Below are 22,994 nucleotides of genomic sequence, written 5' to 3' on the forward strand. Positions count from 1 at the left end.
ATGGTGAAAGAGATGCAAAATGCCTCCTTTCCATGCCATGCCGGAAGGCAGCATTCAGGAGAATAGTTTTTTTTCCCAGAGGTCTCCTGAACATGGAACGCAGCATTTTGCATTGAACTAATTTGTTTTTCGAAATCCATGTCGTTACACACCGCATCTCCAGTAGATTATGGGCTCCATTTTCGTCACCGCTAAACCCCTTATCCCTAAACTTCTTTGCCTTTTTTACTATTTTGCTAAACATTTTTGAATAGTTAAAATGGCCAGTCTACAAGCTCACAACGTGTCAATGTAGATTGGCTAGTTGAACTATTCAAAACATTTTTTCAAAATAGTGAAAAAGGCAAAGAGGTTTAGGGATAAGGGGTTTAGCGGTGACGAAAATGGAGCCCAAAGAGTGCAGGGTTTGCGCCCCGAAAGTAGCTGATCTACAAGCTCACAACGCGTCGCAGCGCGACGCGTTGTGAGCTTGTAGATCTGCTATTTTCGCTATTTTGGGCCAAAGAGTGCTCTCTTATGGGATTTCAGCCCCCTGCCTCTCTAACACTCTCTGCATGTGCCTGGACAGAGACAACTGGACAGAGACAACTGGACAGAGACAACTGTGTCTTACTGCCTAAATTGACATTTGAGGGAGCGCTGCTGTGAAGCATGCTGTTTTTTTGTGCTTTAGCCTTTCAAGCATTACATTATTGCTAATGCTAATGATGGATAACTATATATAGTGATATATAATGATGTTCGCTGGTTCTTGCCTTTGACAAAACACACACCTGTCATGGATTAAGCATGTGTGTACTGTATGCAATATGCATGCAGGTCATTTATTAATTATTACGTCTATGCATGGAGGAACATGACTCTTCGGCGTAGAGAGACAGAAATTATCATATTGCTCACGTACGACTATGATTAAGACTAATTGCATATTCCCACAATGTCAAACTAAATGCTGACAATGTGGCCCCGGCTACAAAAGAGGTTTAATTATTTGACGGTTGGGAAAATTACTTTCCTCTCTGTTCTCTTTGTCTTATAATGGAAGGTTATTTGACTGGAACTGGACTCTTATAAATTCCCCCCATGTGTTAATTCTTCCGGTATGGATTTGGTTTCTGAATTCAGAGATTTTTTCTTTTGGAGCACAGACAGAACTTTTCATTATTTCCACCATTCTCATCATCCTCATTAACATATAGGCTTGAGGCAGAACAGACTGTATATGAGACAATTGAATTAATGGAGTTTTTGACTGCTGACAAAATGACTGCTAGTCCTTCACATAGTGGGGAAAAACTGCAAAGCGGTTTGGACTAGGGCATTAAGCAACTAGTCGACTAGTTTACTAGTCGACTAGTAAATCCACTAGTCGACCTTGTTGGTACTAGTTGACTAGTTGATAAGAAGAAAAAAAAACAAGTTTATTTTGATTTTTTTCCCCCGATTTTGTAGGCCTCAAGAGCAGGTAGATTATAGTTATAGTCACCATGTACACAGTTTTTCAATGTACAAATATTTATTTCCCAAAAAAAAAGAAAAAGAAATATATTTTTTAATTTATTTTATTTTTTACATAATAGGTAGTTAAACAACTAGTCGACTAGTTGACTAGTAAACTAGGCAACTAGTCAACTAGTAAAAATGACTAGAAGTGAATGCCCTAGTTTGGACTGTGCTCAATGCTTCCTGAAAATATGTGCGTCACAATATTACAGATTTAATGTATACTACATTTTTGCACATGGTATGTTTATTTTTTTGCAGCATTTACTCAGTGTACTTTTCTATACAGTATCTACAGTAGCAGTGTTGTTTTTGGCAGCAATTTATTTTTAGTCTGTCATAGTCTTTTGAATAGTTTTCCTTTAGTTTTTGTCACATTTTAGTCACCAGGAATGTCTTTAGTCGACTAAATATCATAAGATCTTAGTCGACTAAATCTACGACTAAAATATATTTTGTCGGGCCCTGATGCCGTCGTAATGACTGATTTTACACTTGGTGAAAATAGTCGATCTACAAGCTCACAACGCGTCGCGCTGCGACACGTCGTGAGCTTGTAGATCAGCTATTTTCAGCATGCAACCAAGTGTAAAATGACTTATACTGGATCTCTTGTCCACTAGTCCCTTCCTAACATTAGTCTAGTTTTTATTTGTTGACGAAATTTTCAATATATATTTAGTCTTAGTTTTAGTCATCATAGATTCGTTTTCATTTAGTTTCCATTCAGTTTTCGTCAGTGGAAAAAGGTAGTCGACGGACATTTTTCGCCTTGGTTTTAGTCGACGAAATCAACACTGGTATGTAGGTTACTACTGTAGATCCTCATAAATATAACAGCACAGTAATTGTATTCATAACAGCATGACATTATCTTGGCTTTCCCTAGTGTCCCACATTAAGGAATCAGCCATTCAGCTGAGAATGAAACGTACTCTGTGAGACCTACAAAGATGAGAGAATAGTACTGCCGTAGCAGACAACCCGCAGCACTCCAGGTTCAAACAAAATCCTTATAGGTGCAAGGCTCGAAGATATAAGTAGAGATGAAGAATGCCAGTACTCATTGTATGTCCTTTGGCTTTTACATGATTTTATTTACCTCTGAGACTGAAAAACGGACGCGTTTCGGCCTGTATGGCCTTCCTCAAAGGACATACAATGAGTGCTGGCATTCTTCATCTCTACTTAGACCTACAAAGATGAAACGTACTCTGTGAGACCTACAAAGATGAAACGTACTCTGTGAGACCTACACAGATGAAACGTACTCTGTGAGACCTACAGAGATGAAACGTACTCTGTGAGACCTACAGAGATGAAACGTACTCTGTGAGACCTACAAAGATGAAACGTACTCTGTGAGACCTACAAAGATGAAACGTACTCTGTGAGACCTACAAAGATGAAACGTACTCTGTGAGACCTACAGAGATGAAACGTACTCTGTGAGACCTACAGAGATGAAACGTACTCTGTGAGACCTACAAAGATGAAACGTACTCTGTGAGACCTACAAAGATGAAACGTACTCTGTGAGACCTACAAAGATGAAACGTACTCTGTGAGACCTACAAAGATGAAACGTACTCTGTGAGACCTACAGAGATGAAACGTACTCTGTGAGACCTACAGAGATGAAACGTACTCTGTGAGACCTACAGAGATGAAACGTACTCTGTGAGACCTACAAAGATGAAACGTACTCTGTGAGACCTACAAAGATGAAACGTACTCTGTGAGACCTACAAAGATGAAACGTACTCTGTGAGACCTACAGAGATGAAACGTACTCTGTGAGACCTACAGAGATGAAACGTACTCTGTGAGACCTACAAAGATGAAACGTACTCTGTGAGACCTACAAAGATGAAACGTACTCTGTGAGACCTACAAAGATGAAACGTACTCTGTGAGACCTACAAAGATGAAACGTACTCTGTGAGACCTACAGAGATGAAACGTACTCTGTGAGACCTACAAAGATGAAACGTACTCTGTGAGACCTACAGAGATGAAACGTACTCTGTGAGACCTACAAAGATGAAACGTACTCTGTGAGACCTACAAAGAATGAAACGTACTCTGTGAGACCTACAAAGATGAAACGTACTCTGTGAGACCTACAAAGATGAAACGTACTCTGTGAGACCTACAAAGATGAAACGTACTCTGTGAGACCTACAAAGATGAAACGTACTCTGTGAGACCTACAAAGGCATGTATAGCTGTGCTTGTGCCTGACAATAAAAAAAAATGTCTTCTAAATTCTGACAGTTTTCTGAAATGCCTATGTTCCTATATGTCAGAGGTGCTCAATATTTCATGTCAAGGATCCCAAAAATTATATGTAATTGGCCGCCGACCCCCATCTGAAAATAATGTTGTTTCAGGAACACCTCAGAAGCAAAGATTTGAGTTAAAAACGTTCACTCTGAAAGAATATATATATTAAAAGATTTGTGCCGCATTTTCAAAAAATAGCAGACCTACAAGCTCGTAGCGCGGCACTCGGTGCCGCACTATGAGCTTGTAGATCTGCTATTTTTCAATAGCTAAAGCATAGCATAATGTTTAAAACACCAAAAGGGGTTCCCCTCCCCAAATTTCTAATCGGTTAACCACAGTTATGGCACTTTGCAGATGTCATCTGCTGACACACAAAAAATAACCATTCACAGCCATAATAATTCAAAACGATTAAAAATGAAAACAATTTCCGAAGAAACCCCACCGAGACTGGATGATACCCAAAAAGGTATCCGTTATATAAATGCCTCAAACCTCTTAACTAAACTAGTCCGTTCATGTTTCGCTTACAGAAAGCCAAATGCCACGTGCCAGCTCATTGTGTCTCTCTGACAGCCTCCACGATGCCTCGTAGCGCAGATCGCCCCTCTCCTCCCCCATGTCGACCAGCTCCACCCTCAGGAACGTGTCTCTCTCCAGACTCATCGCAGCCAACAGTGACTCAGAGGCTGGCTTGGCTCTCGCAAACTGTCTGGCTGAGGAATACGACATCATCCCCCCTCCTCGACCGGGCGGGAGGGGCGGACCGTCACACGCTCTCCTCCTGCTCACTTCCTCTTCCTCCTTTCCCACCAATTGTGCGTCTCCGCCGGTGTCCGAGGTGGACGTGCTCGAAGGGCTCCCATTGGCCGAATCCGAGCTGGAGGAGGACTGCCTGGATTCGGAGCGGCGGAGGTCTACCAGGTGTTTGACTCTCATGTCTCTCTGCTGCCGGTAGAGGGATGGACAGGCGGAAGGCCATCGGAGGGGGAGACATCTGGTCATTGACAGCCACAGCTCCTGAGGCCTGAAGATGCCCAGTAGCCTAGTTGGAGAACGGCTCGTCTCACAGGAGGAGTCTTGTTTCTTCAAACGTACACAGTATTCGGTCGCCGGCTGCTGTAGAGCGTCCGCTCTGCTGGAGTCCTCCTCCTCGGTCGGCGGTCCACCCGCGGTCTCCTGGTCTCCCGACGGAACCCGGATCTCGTCTCCGTTGCTGCACCTCTGCCTTTCTTTCTCCGCGTCTTCTTCTTCCACTTCTGAATCCAACTCGGCCGCCGCCGTCCCTTTCTCTGACGAGCGTCCGTCTAGCGAGCGTCCGTCTTTAGGATCCCTGTCCTTTATTAATAACGCTGACCGCTGCTTCTCTCCAAAGCAGAAGGATCTGCTCCCCCTCTGACCTTTCCTCATCGTTGGAACGTGGCAAGCTCTTCCGGTTACTACTTTTGATCCGCGTGCTTCCCACACCCTTCCCCTCCAAACACACGCGCTGGAGTGAATATATATAAGGACTGTTTTTAATCAGGGCTACCATCAAAATAACTAACAGCACAGACAGCTCTGCTAGCCTAGCCTCATGACATAACCTCCGCGTCAAGTCAGAAGCTCTGGAAATGTAGATGGGGGCAGTGATAACACTGCAATGACACGCGCCAATTCACACACAGTGACACACACACGCGCACACACACACACACACGCACACCAGACATAGGCACAAACACATAAGACAGTCCCGCATCATGGCGATGCGTTCACGCTCCAGTCAGTCGAGTCAGTATGTGATTTGCCTTCGAGGGAAATGATGTCACACTGCATGATATCATACCTACTGTAGCCCTCGACTGCAAATGGTTCAGCTGGATTTAACCACTATATTATACTTTGCTGACCGGAGTCCCCCCAGGCATATCCATCTATACTAGGCCCCCTCCTTTTTTCCCCTCTACACCGAATGTCTTTGCCAAATATAACAGATCTATAAGCTTAAAAGTTCAACTTGTTGTGAGCTTGTAAATAAGGATTCATGTGGATGAAGTTTGATCATAAAATAGCTGCAGGCTATAGGAACCCCCAGATGGAACCATTAAATCATGTTTCTATTTGAGTCCAACGGCCGGAACATTTTTATTCCCAATTGAATTACATAATAATTATTATCTTCTTCATTGTCTCAGTGGAGTTAACGTCAACCAGAGTCGTCATCACACCACAAATGAGCGTTCTGGGAGGGTGCATACAGCGATGTTTAGTAAAAATCCAATTTTTGTCCTAATCTTGTGTGTGCGCTTACTTGAATTACGATACTTGTGTTGGCCAAATGGTATAGTATAGTAAACTTTGAGAAATAGTCAATGGTAATGTTCCTGTTCTTCACAGAGGAAATTGTTGTTTTATGGTTAAAAGGGACTTTAAGAGTTGGGCTTAGTAAAAGATTCAAGTTGGGATTGTGTAGTCTAGGCCCTCTAGGGTTAGAGTTACACCTGCTTTATACTTGTTTGGATACCGGTGTTAAGGACCAGAAGTAGATCTACAAGCTCTACTTCTGGTAACGCAACGTGTAGTGAGCTTGTAGATTGGCTGTTCACTGTTGTGAACAGTGGCTTGAGTGTTGGGGTTAAAATTATTGTTCTGAAATGTTGATGTCCGCACAAGTATAGTAATTCCAATGTGTGTGTGTCAGTGTTGTTTTTGGCAGTAAATTTTGATTTAGGTTTTAGTCATATAGTCTCTTGAATAGTTTTCATTTAGTTTTAGTCACATTTTAGTCACCTGGAATGTTTTAGTGTTAGTCTAGTTTTAGTCGACTAAAGATCATAAGATTTTAGTCGACTAAATCTACAGTTGATTTAGTCGAACAAATTGTATTTTGGTGGGCCTTGATGCCGTCGTAATGACAGTTTTTCTGCAACTAATTGTAAAATGACTTATACTGGATCTCTTGTCCACTAGTCCCTTCCTAACATTGTAGTCTAGTTTTTATTTGTTGACAAAATTGTCAGTATATTTAGTCTTAGTTTTAGTCATCATAGCTTAGCTTTAATTCAGTTTCCATTTAGTTTTCATCAGTGGAAAAAGGTAGTCGACGAACACTTTTTGTCTTAGTTTTAGCCGAAAAAAACAACACTGGTGTGCACGCGTGTGCAGGTACGTATGCGTGCAGGTGCGTGTGTGTGCAACGTGCATGTGTGTGTGTGTGTGTGTGTGTCCATCCATGTCATTGGTGTAATCTCTGCAACAGATAGTACAGTATAGACAGTATAGCTGCAGATGACCTGTAATGATAACATAGCGTATTCTTATCTGGCCACAGAGGCCAGATAAGAGTGTGTGTGTGTGTGTGTGTGTGTGTGTGTGTGTGTGTGTGTGTGTGTGTGTGTGTGTGTGTGTGTGTGTGTGTGTGTGTGTGTGTGTGTGTGTGTGTGTGTGTGTGTGTGTGTGTGTGTGTGTGTGTGTGTGTGTGTGTGTGTGTGTGTGTGTGTGTGTGTGGATATCATTAAATATCTACATATTTAATGACTAGCTCACTGAGAGTTACAGCAGTGTGACATGGAAGTGGTGCTACTGTACATAACAAAATAATACAAATTGTGTGGGGGGTCCCCGGGGGGTCCCTGGAACATCCAGATCCCCAGGATTGTGGCCAGGGGGCCGGGCCGGTTCCGACGAGCCGACTCGCGTCCGAAACGGTTGAGAAATGACAGTTACTTCCGTTATTTCCGTGCTCGGACAGACCCAGGGACACACATTGCTGGACAATGGAGTGGCTGCACCACTCAAAAAGAGATGAAAAGAAAATTGCTATATATATATTGCTATAAAGGTGGTCTGTGGACCACTGGTGGTCTGTGATGGTATTGCATGTGGTCCCTGACCATGCATTTAGTAATTGCGAACGAAGTGATTGCGAACGAAGTGAGCACTAACTATAGAAGCTGGCCAAAACTGTCTGTCTGTCTGTCTGTGTGTCTGTGTGTGTGTGTCACGCTGTAACACCACCCGCCCGCCACCAGAGGGCAACTGAAATTGGAACGATACAGAGGTCTCTACGTGTGTGTCAGACACTTTGTTCGCTTCCCGTAAGACACTGATTGTGTAAGCAAAGTGAAGATTTTGTATTATTTGATCAGAGCACTATAAACCTTTGTGCACTGTTCCGTGGAAGTGCGTCAGCTGTCATTTACTGGGAAGTCTGAGGTTAAGAAATTACACATCTCAATCTCAAGAGGGGTAAATGTACCAGCTTGCCTCATTGAGTCATCAATGAGGCAAGTCTTCCTCATTGATGTTCACAATCAGTCTTCAACTGATTGTGAACGAGGGACCACCACCCTGACTTAGAATCAACCTGGGGACCACTATTGTGTTGGGTGGGGATATGGGCTATAAGATTAGTGCTTGTATAAGTTAACACTTGCTATGCATTCCATGTGTATACATCCCACTGTTTCTCAACCGTTGACTACTACTGGTAAAATGTCCTAATAATAATAATGACTCAACCAGACAATCATATGTGTAGGCACTTCCCCCTTCTTGAGATGCTAACTCCCTTTTTCTGTTGAATTTCTTCATCATCATCAAACCCGGAGGTTATCCAGGAACGCCTACTGAGTGGCAAAGAAAACTACGTTCTGGCCTTGACAGCCCATTTATCCGAACAGAAACGTTTATTCGATTGCTTTAAACGACGATAAACGACATTAAAACTCACTTTGTCACTAATTTTGCCACTCGATTTGCCATTCACTTTATGCACCCTCTATATAGGCCGTGAGCCAGGACCCCAAATCTGGGGTCATCTGTACCGATGGGGTGAATAAGTCTCATAGTGATTTTTGGGAAGGTATACATCCCTAGTGCTAGGAAAAATGTGATAGCATTGCATCTGTGGTAGCTTTCTGTGTGTTATCACTCCATTTATAACCACATGCCAAAACTCAATTTTCAAAATCCGAATGGAGCATTCTACTTCAAACTGATGGTTCTCTCCTATTATTGATCATATATCTTTGAAGAATGGTTGGGATACAGCTCAGACTATATATTTCTCTGAAAAGTTGTTAAAATTAGCACATCTAGAAATGTTATCTATTACAGGAGAGACAACATATAGGGACTATATATTACATGAGACGTACTTCTGTTTTCATGAAAGATGCAGCACAAAGGTTCCCTCTGTAAATAACTGTAAATATTTAAAACCATCTTAGAACATAAATTCTAATGAAATGTTTTATGAAATTCAATAAACTAAATATAGTGTAAGTGTACAGTGTAAGTAATGCATAAGATAACTTTCCGTTCACCATTACATCACCTTTTAGTCCATTTGACACTTCTATCTGTTCAATACCAAACCTAATAATGCTGTTTCATATTACGTTTTTGTTGTTGATTTGTATTTGGGGACAATTTTAGCTTGGTTGCCCAAACTTTGGTAATTGGCATAATCAAAAAAGGCCTTTATATCAGGTCAATCTCACATGTTAAAGGTCTGGTCAATGAAACAGAAACAACTATTTCTATTTCTATAACAACTTATACTTATACATTTGTAATAATAGCATAAGAAAATATGATAATATTTATCTTTTGCAACTACATTCAATATCTGTAAGCTTCAACTCATAATCAGGAACATAAAATCAACCCACCACATCCCCCTAGCCCTCCTGATTGGCAGCAATATCTTACCCAAATCCTGATCTACCTCATCGTCTCTTTATTATCAACATCACTTCTCATTTGTAGCTTCAACATCTCATCAGGTGTCAGGTCACCCTTAGCAAAATGTGGATCTCCCATCCAAATTGTGTGACATCACCTGAACTTTCAAATTGAGCTTGGTGGTCTGCCACATTCCACTTGTATATGAGTACAACTGTCGTGGTACAACAGCAGCAACAGATTGTTACATTGTGACACCCAACTCACCCAGCACATCAGGGTAGTCTGGGAAGTTCCCTGCCAGCAAAGTATTTTGTGCTCTGATCTTGCCTTTGCACATGGATATGAGGTTGCACAGGACTGTCCCATTGAAGGTCGTTAATGTCAAGGCAATTATGTTTATGCACTGTCAAATAGGTCTACATCTATTCTATGGTAACATATAGCTGTATAGTCATATTGTCCTGCTCATTACTGTGCACAAATGTATACATCTTTGTGTTTGAGCACAAATGCATTTTGAGAACCCCCACATTTTCAGTAAAGCGTGCACGCTGTGCGGCCCCCCACACACCATCATTCTACAGTTCAATCTAGTTGAATACCCCTGCTGTAGGTTACAACAACAAACAGCTGCATATCAATGGTAAGGTGAATACTGTGCATGTCAACCAGTGACCATACTGTATCTCCTGCATGCTTGGACACACCTGCTTATGAGACAGACATTGACCTGACCTTTAGCACATAAGATTGACCTACTTATAAGAAATTGATTTTATGTGACAGTTATTCTGTTCATTTTGTAATTGTAATGTTTTTACATAATGCAGTACAATAGAACATCACTTTGGGTGTGGTATGGACACCATTTTGGATTTGGCAATACATAATTAACTAGTGATGGGAGATTAATCGGCAAACACATCGGTATCGGACGATTTGAGTTGTTTTTAGATTAATCGGCATCGGTTTGATTAATCAGACCGATTACGTTTTTCAATAAACTTTTCCCTACTCCTTTTTCGAACATAGTAACTGCGAGAGTGAGGTCTAGCCAACACCAACTCGGGATTCCTGGATCGCTGCCCTCCACAATGTCCTATCCAACATCAGGTTATTGAGCTCTGCAGTGTTGTTAGCCAAGCTGTCGCGCCGCAGCACGTCTACATAGGTGGTACGCTTCTTTCCCCCCCTTGGCTTTGCCCTGGGTTTGGCTCCCATAGTCAATTTACTTGCCTCAAGTTCTGGGTACCTGACGCAGTGCCCTGCCAGCCTCATCCTTCTCTCTCTGACTTTGTCCGTGACCCGTGGTAGGTCCCCATAGAAGAGGTCCACATTTCTGATGTGACACCTAGTGCCATTCGTAGCATTCTTGTGTAGACTCCATCCAGGGATTTTTCCTGTTGTACTGTGAGGGTCCATGTCTCGACAGTATCTATGAACAGCCGCCTCTTAAGGTCTTCTCCCATGTCTGATTTCCACACTCTCCTCATCCCGTGCAAGGCTTTCCAGGCAAGTGCTCTCCGAACCTTCAGATCCTTTTCAGTTGAGGCAGTCCAGGCCCCGAGGTACTTGAAGTCCTCGACTCGCTCGAGCACCGTCCCGTCTGCAGTGGCAATGGTTTTGTCCTCTGTGTTGACTGTCATTACCTTTGTTTTCTTGGTATTGAGCTTGAGGCCGAACTTGGACCTTGGCTCGAGTCTGGCTGTAGCTTGACTCTATCATCTGGACCAACTTTTCTGGAACTCCGTAGGCACGTAGAATACTCATGAGTTTCCCCCGGTGGATGGTGTCGAAAGCCTTTTGGAAGTCAATGAATGTGATCACCGCTGACAGGTTGCGCTCCCATACCCCTTCCAATATCCTCCTCAGTGCCAGTATCTGCCCGACTTTCGAACATAAACATAAGTTAAGGATTATGAAAGATCATTATTATTATTATTTTTGGACGTTTATTTCCTTTGTCTTTTCTCATTTATATTTTAACATGTTTGGAATAAATAAAAAAATGAAAATAATTAAATTAATGAATCGGTCTGTCTTTACAGATAAACAAGCCCAAAGTAACAGTTTGAACAGATCTACAAGCTCACAATATTATAAAGGTATTTAAGTTAGATGTGACTTGCCTAAGCCTGCAGTGCAGACACCCTGTTACATGTATTTTTCAGAATAGACAAAATTATAATCTTTCAATACAGAATGAGATCGACATTGGTAATATTGGTTATCGGCCATAACAGCAATTAATTATATCGGATATCGATATCGGCCAAACTGTCTCATCGGCACATCCCTATAATTAACTGTTCACTTTCACTGATTCAGCCACATTCCTTTAGTCCTAAACCCCCAAATAATGATGTTATAGCCATTTTAAGCTCCTGGCAGCCATATTGGACGCCATCTTGAAAATGTATATTTTCCTATATTTTCAGTATATTCTTAAGCATGCCTAGAGGTACCAGAACCAATTGGAAAAACCTTTTCTATCATTTTTGGGGGGTGTATTACTAATTTTTTTTCATATTGATCCATGCAATTTTCGCCTAGTGTTATAAAATAAAATGCATGATAGCACTCATAAAGCTACCACGGGTGCAATGCTATCACATATTTTCTAACTCTAGACATGTATACCTTCACAAAAAGCCTTATTCACAAAAGCCTTATTCAGCCAGATGGTACAGACCAACCCCCCTGGCTCACGGACTAATAGGCTAGCAAACTGTAGGTTTGTGTAGGCATTTGATATAATTTTTGCCATAATCATTATCAGTTGTGTGTAGCTATTGATGTATTCTATATTGTGTGTTTATAATTTTGTATATTGGGCCTATGTTACATGAATGTTGTCCTTTTATGATGTTTTAGGCTTGTGTTCATGTGGAATAAAATAAATACATATTTCAGGGGACTGTATATATGTTGCTGCAAGTGTTTGATTGATTGAAGAATTTATTAACAGTTTGCAGAATTACAGTACATTTCAAGCACAAACTCAATACAAAGGCTGTTAACTGTGAGTGGACGACCCAATTAAGCATTACACTTGTTTCCAATAGGGTCCACCATGTTCAAATCATCAAAACATTTAGAGACGTACAAATAGACACTTCTATAGACAGAACAGGAATTCATCATAAAGGAGGTAAAAAGGGAAAAGAAACATATACAGTGAGGGGGAAAAAAAGGGGTGGGCGGTGGGGGGGAAAGGGGTGGGCGGTGGGGGGGAGTGTGCCTAATGCACTGTAATGCAGGCAGCAGCTTGGAACCCAATACACAATTCTCTTGTGGGACAATCAAGTGTGGGCTGCAGTGCTATCTTATCTTATGTTATCTTACATAACCACAGGTCATTGCAATGACGACTGTTGGGAGGAACGGCGATGGAAAAAGTGTACCATGGTTTTGTTAGTAACACAATAATGGATCCACCATTAAAAATGCACACGGTTGGAAGGCAAGAAGAAGCGCAGAATGGCATGTCAGATATCTTTCCCGTTATCACGGCTATTTCGGGACCGTATTCTCGTAAATAATTCACCTGGGTCCTGCGCCGGGACGTAGACCATATTAAACTTGATTGTTCAGATGTCAAATGAGTTGAAACGAATGCCAGATGGGGGCGCCTCGATTATAACGAAATGGTTCGCCCGACGCGCCAACGGCCCTAGATATAGTTTGGGTCAGGACAGGTAACCTTTTTAGGATATATATTTTTGAGTGGTGCAACCACTCCTATTGACAGCTATGTGTGTCCCTGGGTCCCTGTGTCCCTGTGTCCGAGCACGAAAATAGTGTTTGGTTGGTTTTCACCACACATTCTCACTGTTGTGCAGCCTAACACACACACAATTTACAATTTACAATTTAGGCATTTAGCAGACGCTCTTAATCCAGAGCGACTTACATTAAGCAAAAACAAAAAGCATGGCATACATCACATGTATAAAAAGTAGTTATCATGAATCATGCGTAAACTAAGAACGTAACAGTGGAGTATCTATGTAAACTATACATACTATACTATATAATATATTATACATGTGTACTATAAAGTGCTATGACTACATAAAGTGCAATTCTAGAGCTGTCTACATAACAAGCTATAAGTCTGTTTAAAATACTATCTAAGTCTACATAATGTGCTATCTAAGGGGCTAGGCTAGGGCAAGTGCTACGGGCCATGGTGGAGTCTGAAGAGGTGGGTTTTCAGACTACGGCGGAAGATTGGGAGTGAGGCTGCAGTTCTGACTGCAATGGGAAGTGCATTCCATAGTTTTGGAGCCAGAAGGGAGAAGAGTTTGGGACGTGTGGAGCGTTGTCCCGGCGTTTTTAGTGAAGGTACCTCCAGCTTCCCTGCGTTGGCTGATCTGAGTGAGCGGGAGGGTTTGTAGGGTACGATCATACTTGTGAGATATGGGGGGGCCATGCCTTTGGTTGCTTTGAATGCCAGCATCAGAGTTTTGTATTCTGTGCGGGCAGCGACCGGGAGCCAATGGAGCGAGCGGAGAAGGGGGGAGACGTGTGAGAATTTTGGCTGGTTGAAGACCAAGCGTGCACACACACATATTAACTATGATGATTTCGGGTGTGACAGTGCAGTGACGGTACAGTACAGTAGAGGGACCATACGGTAACTCGTGATGTCATGAGGCGTGGCCATATATGGAGGCGTGACGTGACACACGGAAATGCAGGTTTTCTTAGTAAATTATTATTGTATAATAATAATTCCATGTCTTTGTACCGTATTGTGCCGAATATAAGACTCTGAATACAGGCTGCTCCCTTCTGGCCTCCGCCTAAAGGTCCCAGGGCCTGAGGGCCAGGGGCCACTATAGTAACAGATATAAATTGTCCTTTGTGCCTGTATCTATCCAGGCCTTAAATGCTGATATGATATGAGGAGGAGGTAACTTTGTCACTTCTTGTATGTTTTAATATACAACTGTTCTTGCAAGTGATGATGAATTCCAATGCTACACTGATAACTAGAACTGACTTCCTGTTTTATTGTTTTCATACAGTGTACCATGTGTCTTTACTGTATTTTATTTTTATGTGATTCATGTTGTCTGCCTGTTATGATGCTTTATTTGCCCAACAAATCGCCCCTCTGGGACAAACAAATAAATGAACCTGAACCACTCTGATTATAAGACGACCCCCATTTCCCAAGACTCATTTGTGGAAAAAAGTAAACTCCAGTCCTGACTATAATACGACCCCCTTTCAACTGGGATCAATTCACTTTGCGGCTCGAATATCCGGTCTCGAGCAGCTGATACGGAAACAGTATGTAAAGTGAATGCGTGTTTGTTGTGGAAGAAGTGACACCGGATACAATAGGACCGTGTAGACCGGATCCGAGCCACTGAACAGCGAGAGCCGGCGCAATAAACGGACTGTGATTGGTCGCCTCAGACTGGGCGGTGCTTCGCACGGCAATTCATTGATATAGGCTACAGCTGTGGAGCGGCTGCTCTGCTCAGGCTCAGTTCGAGAGAGAGTTCAGTGAGTGGAGAGAGAGGACTCGGAGAGAGGTGGACACAGAAAGTGAACGAAGAAGGCTTCATGTGGGGGGTTTTAAAAGAACGTTTGCGTGATTTGTTTTAGGACATTGGGTTTTATTGAAAGAGTGGTGGTAATAGGAACCAAAGATAAGAAATAAAGCGTACACAAGAAAGTAGCCAAAATGCTTTGCCACGTTACTCGTCCCGATTCGGTGGTGATGGAAGTGGAAGTTGATGGGAAGGCGAACGGTGAGGATTGTCTCAATAAGGTAAAACATTTAGATGCTTCAATGTCTCTAGTAGGAACATATTGGAGCTACAAAGTAACGACAACAACGCTTCTGGATGCTACACATGCGCTATTTTCGTCTATGTTCGTCTCACGCCGCACAAACGAATATAAATCGGACTTTTGGGTTATTTTTGTGATAGCCTGCCTGCACAGTGCACATATGTTTTACTCTTTGTTGTGATGTCACATGCATTGTCATTGTGGCCACCGGTAGCTATTAATTAATTATTTTTTAGTTCCCCCTTTTTTGTATTTTGGCGAAATCACACAACACCTGGAATGTATGTTTGAACACTCAGGTGGTGAAACAAACATAAATACAAGACACAAAGTTGTGTGTATTCATTCCACGCTTTGCTTTCGCTGTGAACTTCTCCCCGCCACAATGTATCGTTCCTTCGGTTTGTTTCATATTGTTGCATGTCGTTAATTCTGCCGCAACTCGGGAAACAAAGTGTTCTTTACAACACGAACTATTATAACAACATTGCATTGCATGTGTCGCATTGTTTGCACGTCTAACAACCTACTGTTGGAAAAGATCTCACAAAGTGCTTTGTGTTGTTACCTGTCTGTCTGTGCCGGAGGCAGAGGTTACTGTAGTTCATTCAGTCAGACTCAAGCTAGCAGGAACTCCAGTACATGGTGCTCTACTTGGATGACACAATGAGTTTCATTAAAGACATTTGGTAGGCTAGTTATTCGAACTTGTTGCACTGACTGATACAAACTATTATTACTATTTCCCCTCACTATATGTTTCTTTGACCTTTTTACCTCCTTTTATGATGAATCCCTGGTCTGTTCTTTGGCTATGTAGAAGTGTTTAGTTGTACGTCTCTAAATGTTTTGATGAATTGAACAAGCTGGACCCTCTTGTAAACAAGTGTGATGCTTTATGGTGTCGTCCACTCACAGTTAACAGTCTTTGTATTGAGTTGTGCTTGAAATGTACTGTAATTCTGCAAACTGTTAATACATATTTCAATCAATCAAAATTACAGGACTAGTCGCAACTCAAATACCAAGTTGTTGCTTTTCTCTATCAATGGAAGTGAACATAACTGCTACTGTAATTAATGTAGCAAGAGTGGCTCAGAGCCTCTGCCTGATGGCCTCAAAAGTGTAATATCTCCCTGGTCCAGAGGGATATCCCTTTGGTCTAGTGGTTAATATGTTGGACTTTCACACGGGAGGCCTGAGTTCGAATCCAGTGCGTTACATTAAGTATGCACAATATCAACTCTCCATTTGTGTATCGATATTATTTTATCATCTTTTATACACCTCTGCCTCATCCCTCATGTGGCATAATTAATAACCCCAAAGCCAGTCTGTGCTGAAGGCCTGAGGGACCATGGGATGTGTCTTTGAGTCTCTGAGGACTCCTCTTTTCTCCAGGAAATAAGATCCAAAATGTATTTCAGCTGAGCTTTACATGAGCAGCATATTGATGCACTTCCAACGATGAGTCAGTGAGAGCCTGCGGGAATCCTATTGAACAAAGTGACAACATTGTCCCTCCTCGTATTTCAGCCAAATATGGTGCAAGTAACCTCAAAATGTCTCGTGTCCTTTTTTTTCATACAAGTTCTCTTTCTGCCCCCCCTCAAGGTTTGCAGGAAGTTGGGTATCATTGAAGTGGACTACTTTGGACTCCAGTTTTCGGGGAGCAAAGGGGAGAGCCTGTGGTTGAATCTGAGGAACCGCATCTGCCAGCAGATGGACAACCTGACGCCCTGCAGACTGAGGCTGCGGGTGAAGTTCTTTGTGGAGCCTCATCTCATTCTGCAGGAACAGACCAGGTATGTTTACCCACGTTAATATTGAATACATGAACATTATTACATGGTCTGAGCATAATATGACCAACATATTTAGCAGCCAGACACACGCTCACTCTCTCTTGCTGACATTCTTCTGTTAGGGGAAAAAAAGCTATGATGTTAACATTTTAATCTAGGGCAAGCTTGTTTCTTTGAAATATTAATCAACCAACCTATTGCGTTCCATCGTCAACTCTTGTTGTCTTCTATAATCTTGGTGTCACACGGACGGCAACACTGAACTTTTACTTGGTTGCATCGCATGCACCGGCGCACCAGTGTTTTTGGCAGCAGATTTTAGTTTCAGTCGTCTCTTGAATAGTTTTCATTTAGTTTTAGCCACCTGGAATGTTTTAGTGTTGGTCTAGTTTTAGTCGACTGAATCTACAGTTTATTTAGTCGACATTTTTTTATTTTGGCGGGCCTTGATGCCGTCGTAATGGCTGATTTCTTTTTTTCACTTGCTGAAAATAGCCGATCTACAACGCGTCGCGACGAGTTGTGGGCTTGTAGATCGGCTATTTTCAGCATGCAACTAATTGTAAAATGACTTATACTGGATCTCTTGTCCACTAGTTCCCTTCCTAACATTTTTGTCTACCGGTAGTGTAGACGAAATTGTCAGTATATTTAGTTTTAGTCATCATAGCTTAGGTTTTATTTAGTTTCCATTTAGTTTTCGTCAGTGGAAAAAGGTAGTCGACGAACATTCTTCGTCTTAGTTTTAGCCGACGAATACAACACTGCGGGACACACAACTAATAGGGCAGTTTGCTTTCCTGTACATGGGTTAAAAACTACAGAAGGCTAAATGCAAAAACATGGCAGGCTATCAAAGTAAATAACTAAGCATTCGGCAGCAAATGATATGAACTGTGTAAGATTTAGGTGTGCCGATGTGCAAGCACACACACACAACAGTATTGTCAATGCTCGCGTGCCATTGATGCCTAAATATAACAAATCGATTGAACTAAATCGCGGTGTACCACGGCGTATCCTTTTTACCGTTCCACTAAAGGTTTCATGGCCTTTTACGGTGCCCCCACCAGGCAGCCTGTAGCCACAGCCATGGTTAATTAGTGGCTCTAAGTACAGCATACCACGTGAATGTTAAGTGTCCCGTACAGTGTAATGTCCTATAGTAACCTCTTCCTTGTAGCTCTGCAGGGTTACTTGAGGTCGTTCGTCACGGAGCACTAGGCAAGAAATATGATCGTGCCGGTTTGAGTGCTTGTGTGCACATTTCTGTCCCCTGGTTCCAGGGTCTGTCTTGGTCACCCCCTCGTGCAGCTAGCTAGACCCTGGGACCAGACATCTCAGAGACCCTCACACTGCCCTCCTATTCAAGTCCGGGGTCTTGCAGTTCAAATAACTCCTCCTCTCCTTTTTTTGTCATTTATTTCGTTTGTTGTCTTTTGTTTGAACAAAACAATCGGGTTTCAGGAGGCCTCGTAGACATCCCCCCCCCACTTTTTGCAGCTGCTGATTGGAAATGTTAAATGTGTGCATTTATTTAGTGATTAGACGTTTTGCTCTATGCTTTTGTGTCCTTTACATATCGGATGGTTCGCAGAGGTTATGAGTACTTGTTGTTGAGCCATTTCTTTCATAGTTCAGCTCGTTTCCATGTAGACAGCATAGTGGTTCTTTAAGGCCATCGAAACACAATTTCTTTCATTATGATGCTTGCAGACACAGTTCAGTGCAGCTCTTCGGTCATTTACCTTCAGAAGCTCATGTTAGACGCCTGTGACACACTGTCGACACGCTGGCTTTGTCACAGTATACATTACAAGCTCTTTATAATCTTAACAATCTCCCTCTTAACTTTTCTTTTCACTGCAACCTACCTCCAATCGTCTCTCTTTCGAAAAGAAATCTTCGACTTCGATGCAGTCTTCTTCCCCACTCCCTCGTCTTTTGATGTTATATATATAGCCGTGTATTTGCTGGCTTCCCGTTCGGGGCTAAAAAATAATAATCTGGCAGCCAGCATGCTGCTGTATCCAGCATAATATCATCATCACACGGGTAAATCTGCTCAGAGAGGCTCCGCGAGCGTTTGTTATTGTCGCGTTGGAGTCACAGGGCGGGCGGGTGGTTGGGCGGGCAGACGGGAGGGGAACTGGAGAGGAGGGATATGATATGAATGCACGCTGCTGTGAGAGGGGGAATCTGTTTGGTGTGCGTGTGTGTGTGTTTTTTAAGTGCCGCTCCTCCACGCTGACCCCTTCACTCACACACAGCGTGCCACTTAAAGCTGTTCATTAAAGTGACATCCATCTGACTTGGCCCAAGCACGATGCGTCTCCATGGCCTCTGTGACCATGTTCTCAGTTCTCACAAGGCTCTCTCACGCTCCCCCCTTTCACTGCCACACATTCTTCTGTTATTTCTCACTCTTCAAGTTCATTCTGGTTATGCTTGGGATGTTCATCGTGTTCAAAGACTGTCTGGAAATGGCTTGTTAGATCTGACAGAGGCCTCAGCCTCTGTCCCCCCTTTTTATAGTAGATGAATCCATCCGTCCTCGCCCTGTTTTTTTAGTTGAACAAAGTTGATCAAATCTGTCTGTGTTGGGGGCTGTAAGAGGGATCTTAGAGGTCACCTGGCCGCCGTCGCTCTGCCCTCGTCCAGATTAGCGGCGGAGGGTTGCCAACAGACGCCAGGCATAGAGGGGTCGCAGGGATGGGAAGAAGGTGAGATGAAGACGGGAGACGGCCGGCTGGGGGGGGGGGGACGTTTGTGGTATCGCTAATTAAGTTGCACATGCCGCTTGCCACCATGTGCATCAGCCCAGGAGTTCTGGCTCCGTATTTGTCACTAAGCATCTGTCTGCTCAGTGAGACGTAGTAATTCGTACGTCGTGTGAGATCTGTCCCGTCCCGGGCATCCATTCGAGACGAAGTGCCAGATGCGGTGACGGTGCAAGATCGTTTTTTCTTTTGGACCAGATAAGTTTGTTTTAAAAAAAATGTTACGCATCAAAAGGGCAACGACTTGAACCATGCCATTTCAAACATGAATCCCTTTCACCTGTTCCGTTATCTCTAACATCAACATGGTAGCTTTCCTTTAACAAACAAGCACACGATATAAGCACGGTGAACACGTCTCGGGGTCAACACGTTGCTCGTAGTGTTGATGAAAGAGAGAGAGAGGTCATCGGTGTGATTGTTAAGCCTCATTTATACTTTGTCGTATGACTGTGCTGTGCGTCTAAATTGCCGATCTGTATAGTTCACACAACGCACCGCTTGACGAGACACATCCTAAGCTTATTAGATCTGCTCTTTATGTCATACATGGAGCATAACTTGCCAGTTAATGTCACACCCCTGCCCCGCCCCCCGCAAACTGAGCCAGGATGAGGAGTCATGATTTTTAATGAGCACGTGCTCTTTGTCTGTCCATTATGGGGGGTGTGTGTGTGTGTGTGTGTGTGTGTGTGAGACTCAGTGATGCAATGAGCAGAGGCCGGTCTCCCCGCCGGTCCGTGAAAACAAGTCTTTGTTTCACCAGATGAGCAAGGCCTGCCTGCGCTACGGCAACCCAGCGGAGACACATTTCCTGCACTACCCCCCCCCCCCCCCCCCCCCCTTTGTGCCGCGGTAACCTTTGCCCTACTTGGGTATAAAACCCGGCCCCGTTCTGCACGTCATGTGCTGCTAACTGCAAACAGGCTCCCAGGAAGAGAGAGAGAGAGAGAGAGAGGCGCTCTTATTCTGAAGCACTCAAAGAGAGCACCCGGCCGGCTCCGTTACAGTCATTTAATGTCTGTCCAGTGAGTTCCTACAGGCCGACAGTGGCTCTGGATCTGGAATGTGTCTCCAGAACGGTCACTCAGTCAGAGAGAGGGTTGCTTTTTAATGCCTCCTCATTTCACGTGCTCCGTTTGCAAATCTGTCGGCTTGTTGCGTACGAGCATTACATTGTCGCTCGTCATTCGATACATACAGTTAACAGTCGCACACCACATGCACAGTCATCCTGCAAGGACTGCATGCTCCCGCTGTCCCTCCATAAATGCCCAGGAGCAGACTATTATTGGCAAGTGGCTGTCGCTTTAAATGACTTTTCCCGTGATAGGATTTCCAGAGTTATTGGCACCCTCTGAGTCACATAGTGCGTGCAGCGCGTGCGTGCAGCGCGTGCGTGCAGCGCGTGCGTGCAGCGCGCGCGCGCGCGCGCACACACACACACTGACACACCACACACACACACACACCCTCCGAGTCACATAATGCATGCAACACACACACTCGCCATCCTTCAAACTCCTGCCTGATTTATACTCGTTTGCGCATTACGTCGTGCACCCAAAAAACTGCAGATTCACAAGCTCACACAACACATTGCAGCGGATCGCTGCGCACTTGTTGTAGATCTGCTCTTGTCGGTGTAGTGCAACCAAGTATGAAACGGGGCAGCAGGCTTCAGTAACGGGGGAGTGTGACTTTGTGGGAATTGGTCCGGAGCGTGCTGTGCAGGCAGAGTGAATACTTTGTACCTCTCTCTCTCTCTCTCTCTCTCACACACACACACACACACACACACACACACACACACACACACACACACACACACCCCCACAAAAGTCAAGCAACAGATGGGCTTCTGGGTAATCTAGGTTGAACTGAGCGCGGGGCCCCCTCTCTCTCTCGCTCCGGGCTCTCCTGGGAGGACGCTGTTACATAACACATGGACTGTGCACACACACACACACACACACACGACTTGGCAAGCTACTTATATAAGCTGCTGTGTGTGTGTGCTGCTGCCTCTGGCCACATGGAGCTACTACGATGGATCACGGGAACGACACACACACACACACACACACACACACACACAGACACAGACACAGACACACACACACACACACAGGCACGTTCTAATGCATTTTCCTCTTTTGGCAGCCTTTGAGGTGATTGATGCTTTCATGGGAAACTTTTTGGTCTTACTATCTGGGCTTGCGTCCACATTTTATGGTTTAATTATAGATTGGGTGTAAATTGTGACAGGGGAATTGGGGAAAACGGACCCACTATATAATAATCATCTCGATGCTTTTTCATAAAAGCGCGGACCCATCTCTGAATAATTTGGGCAAAGCCTTAATTGGGCTTGACACGGTGGTTTTAAGCACTCATTTGAGTGCTAATTAATGCAGGAAACGGTGTTGTTTTTTGGCAGCTAATTTCTATTTTAGTTTAGTCTTTGGAATGAAACTTCATTTAGTTTTAGTCACCTGGAATGTTTTGGTGTTAGTCTAGTTTTAGTAGACTAAATATCACAAGATTTTAGTCGACTAATTCTACAGTTGATTTAGTCGACTAAAATGTGTTTTGGCGGGGCCTTGATTTTACACTTGCTGAAAATAGCTGCGACGCGTTGTGAGCTTGTAGATCGGCTATTTTCAGCATTCAAACAAAGTGCAAAATGATTCACACTGGATCTCTTTTCATCTTAGTTTTAGTCGACGAAATCAACACTGGCAGCAAATGTTCATTGATTTACGGTCCTAGCATGCACGTGGAAGTGTGTTCTTCCTGATTTGGAGAGATGCCGTAAACCACGACAACTTTGAATGGGTTTAGATTAAAGATCAAAGTCATTGGCCCTCAGGCCTCTGTAGTATCTACACTTCAAAGTCAAAGTCGTACGATTAGTCACAGACGTTACCGCAGTGAAATTTGTTCTCCGCATTTGACCCATCTCTTGGAACGGTGAGCCGCAGCGTGCGCCGCGCTCGGGAATCATTAGTTGTTTTGACCCCCCAATCCAACCCATTGATGCTGAGTGCCGAGCAGGGAGGCATTGGGTCCCATTTTTACAGTCTTTGGTATGACCCGGCCGGGGATCGAACCCCCGACCTCCCGGTTTCAG

The 22,994-nt window shown here is 43.5% G+C and overlaps 1 protein-coding gene across 1 annotated transcript in view; it reads left to right on the forward strand.

The window, feature by feature from the left end:
• The first annotated feature begins 14,943 nt into the window (after nucleotides 1-14,943).
• Nucleotides 14,944-22,994, forward strand: part of mylipa (myosin regulatory light chain interacting protein a) — a 29,608-nt gene continuing 21,557 nt past the window's right edge. Inside the window, exons 1-2 of the mRNA XM_079523267.1 lie at nucleotides 14,944-15,253; nucleotides 16,891-17,081. Of these exons, the coding sequence (XP_079379393.1) occupies nucleotides 15,167-15,253; nucleotides 16,891-17,081 (278 nt within the window). The 5' untranslated portion in view covers nucleotides 14,944-15,166. The remainder of the gene's footprint in view (nucleotides 15,254-16,890; nucleotides 17,082-22,994) is intronic.

Source organism: Electrona antarctica, assembly GCF_951216825.1.
Source record: "Electrona antarctica genome assembly, chromosome: 15".
NCBI lineage: Eukaryota > Metazoa > Chordata > Actinopteri > Myctophiformes > Myctophidae > Electrona > Electrona antarctica.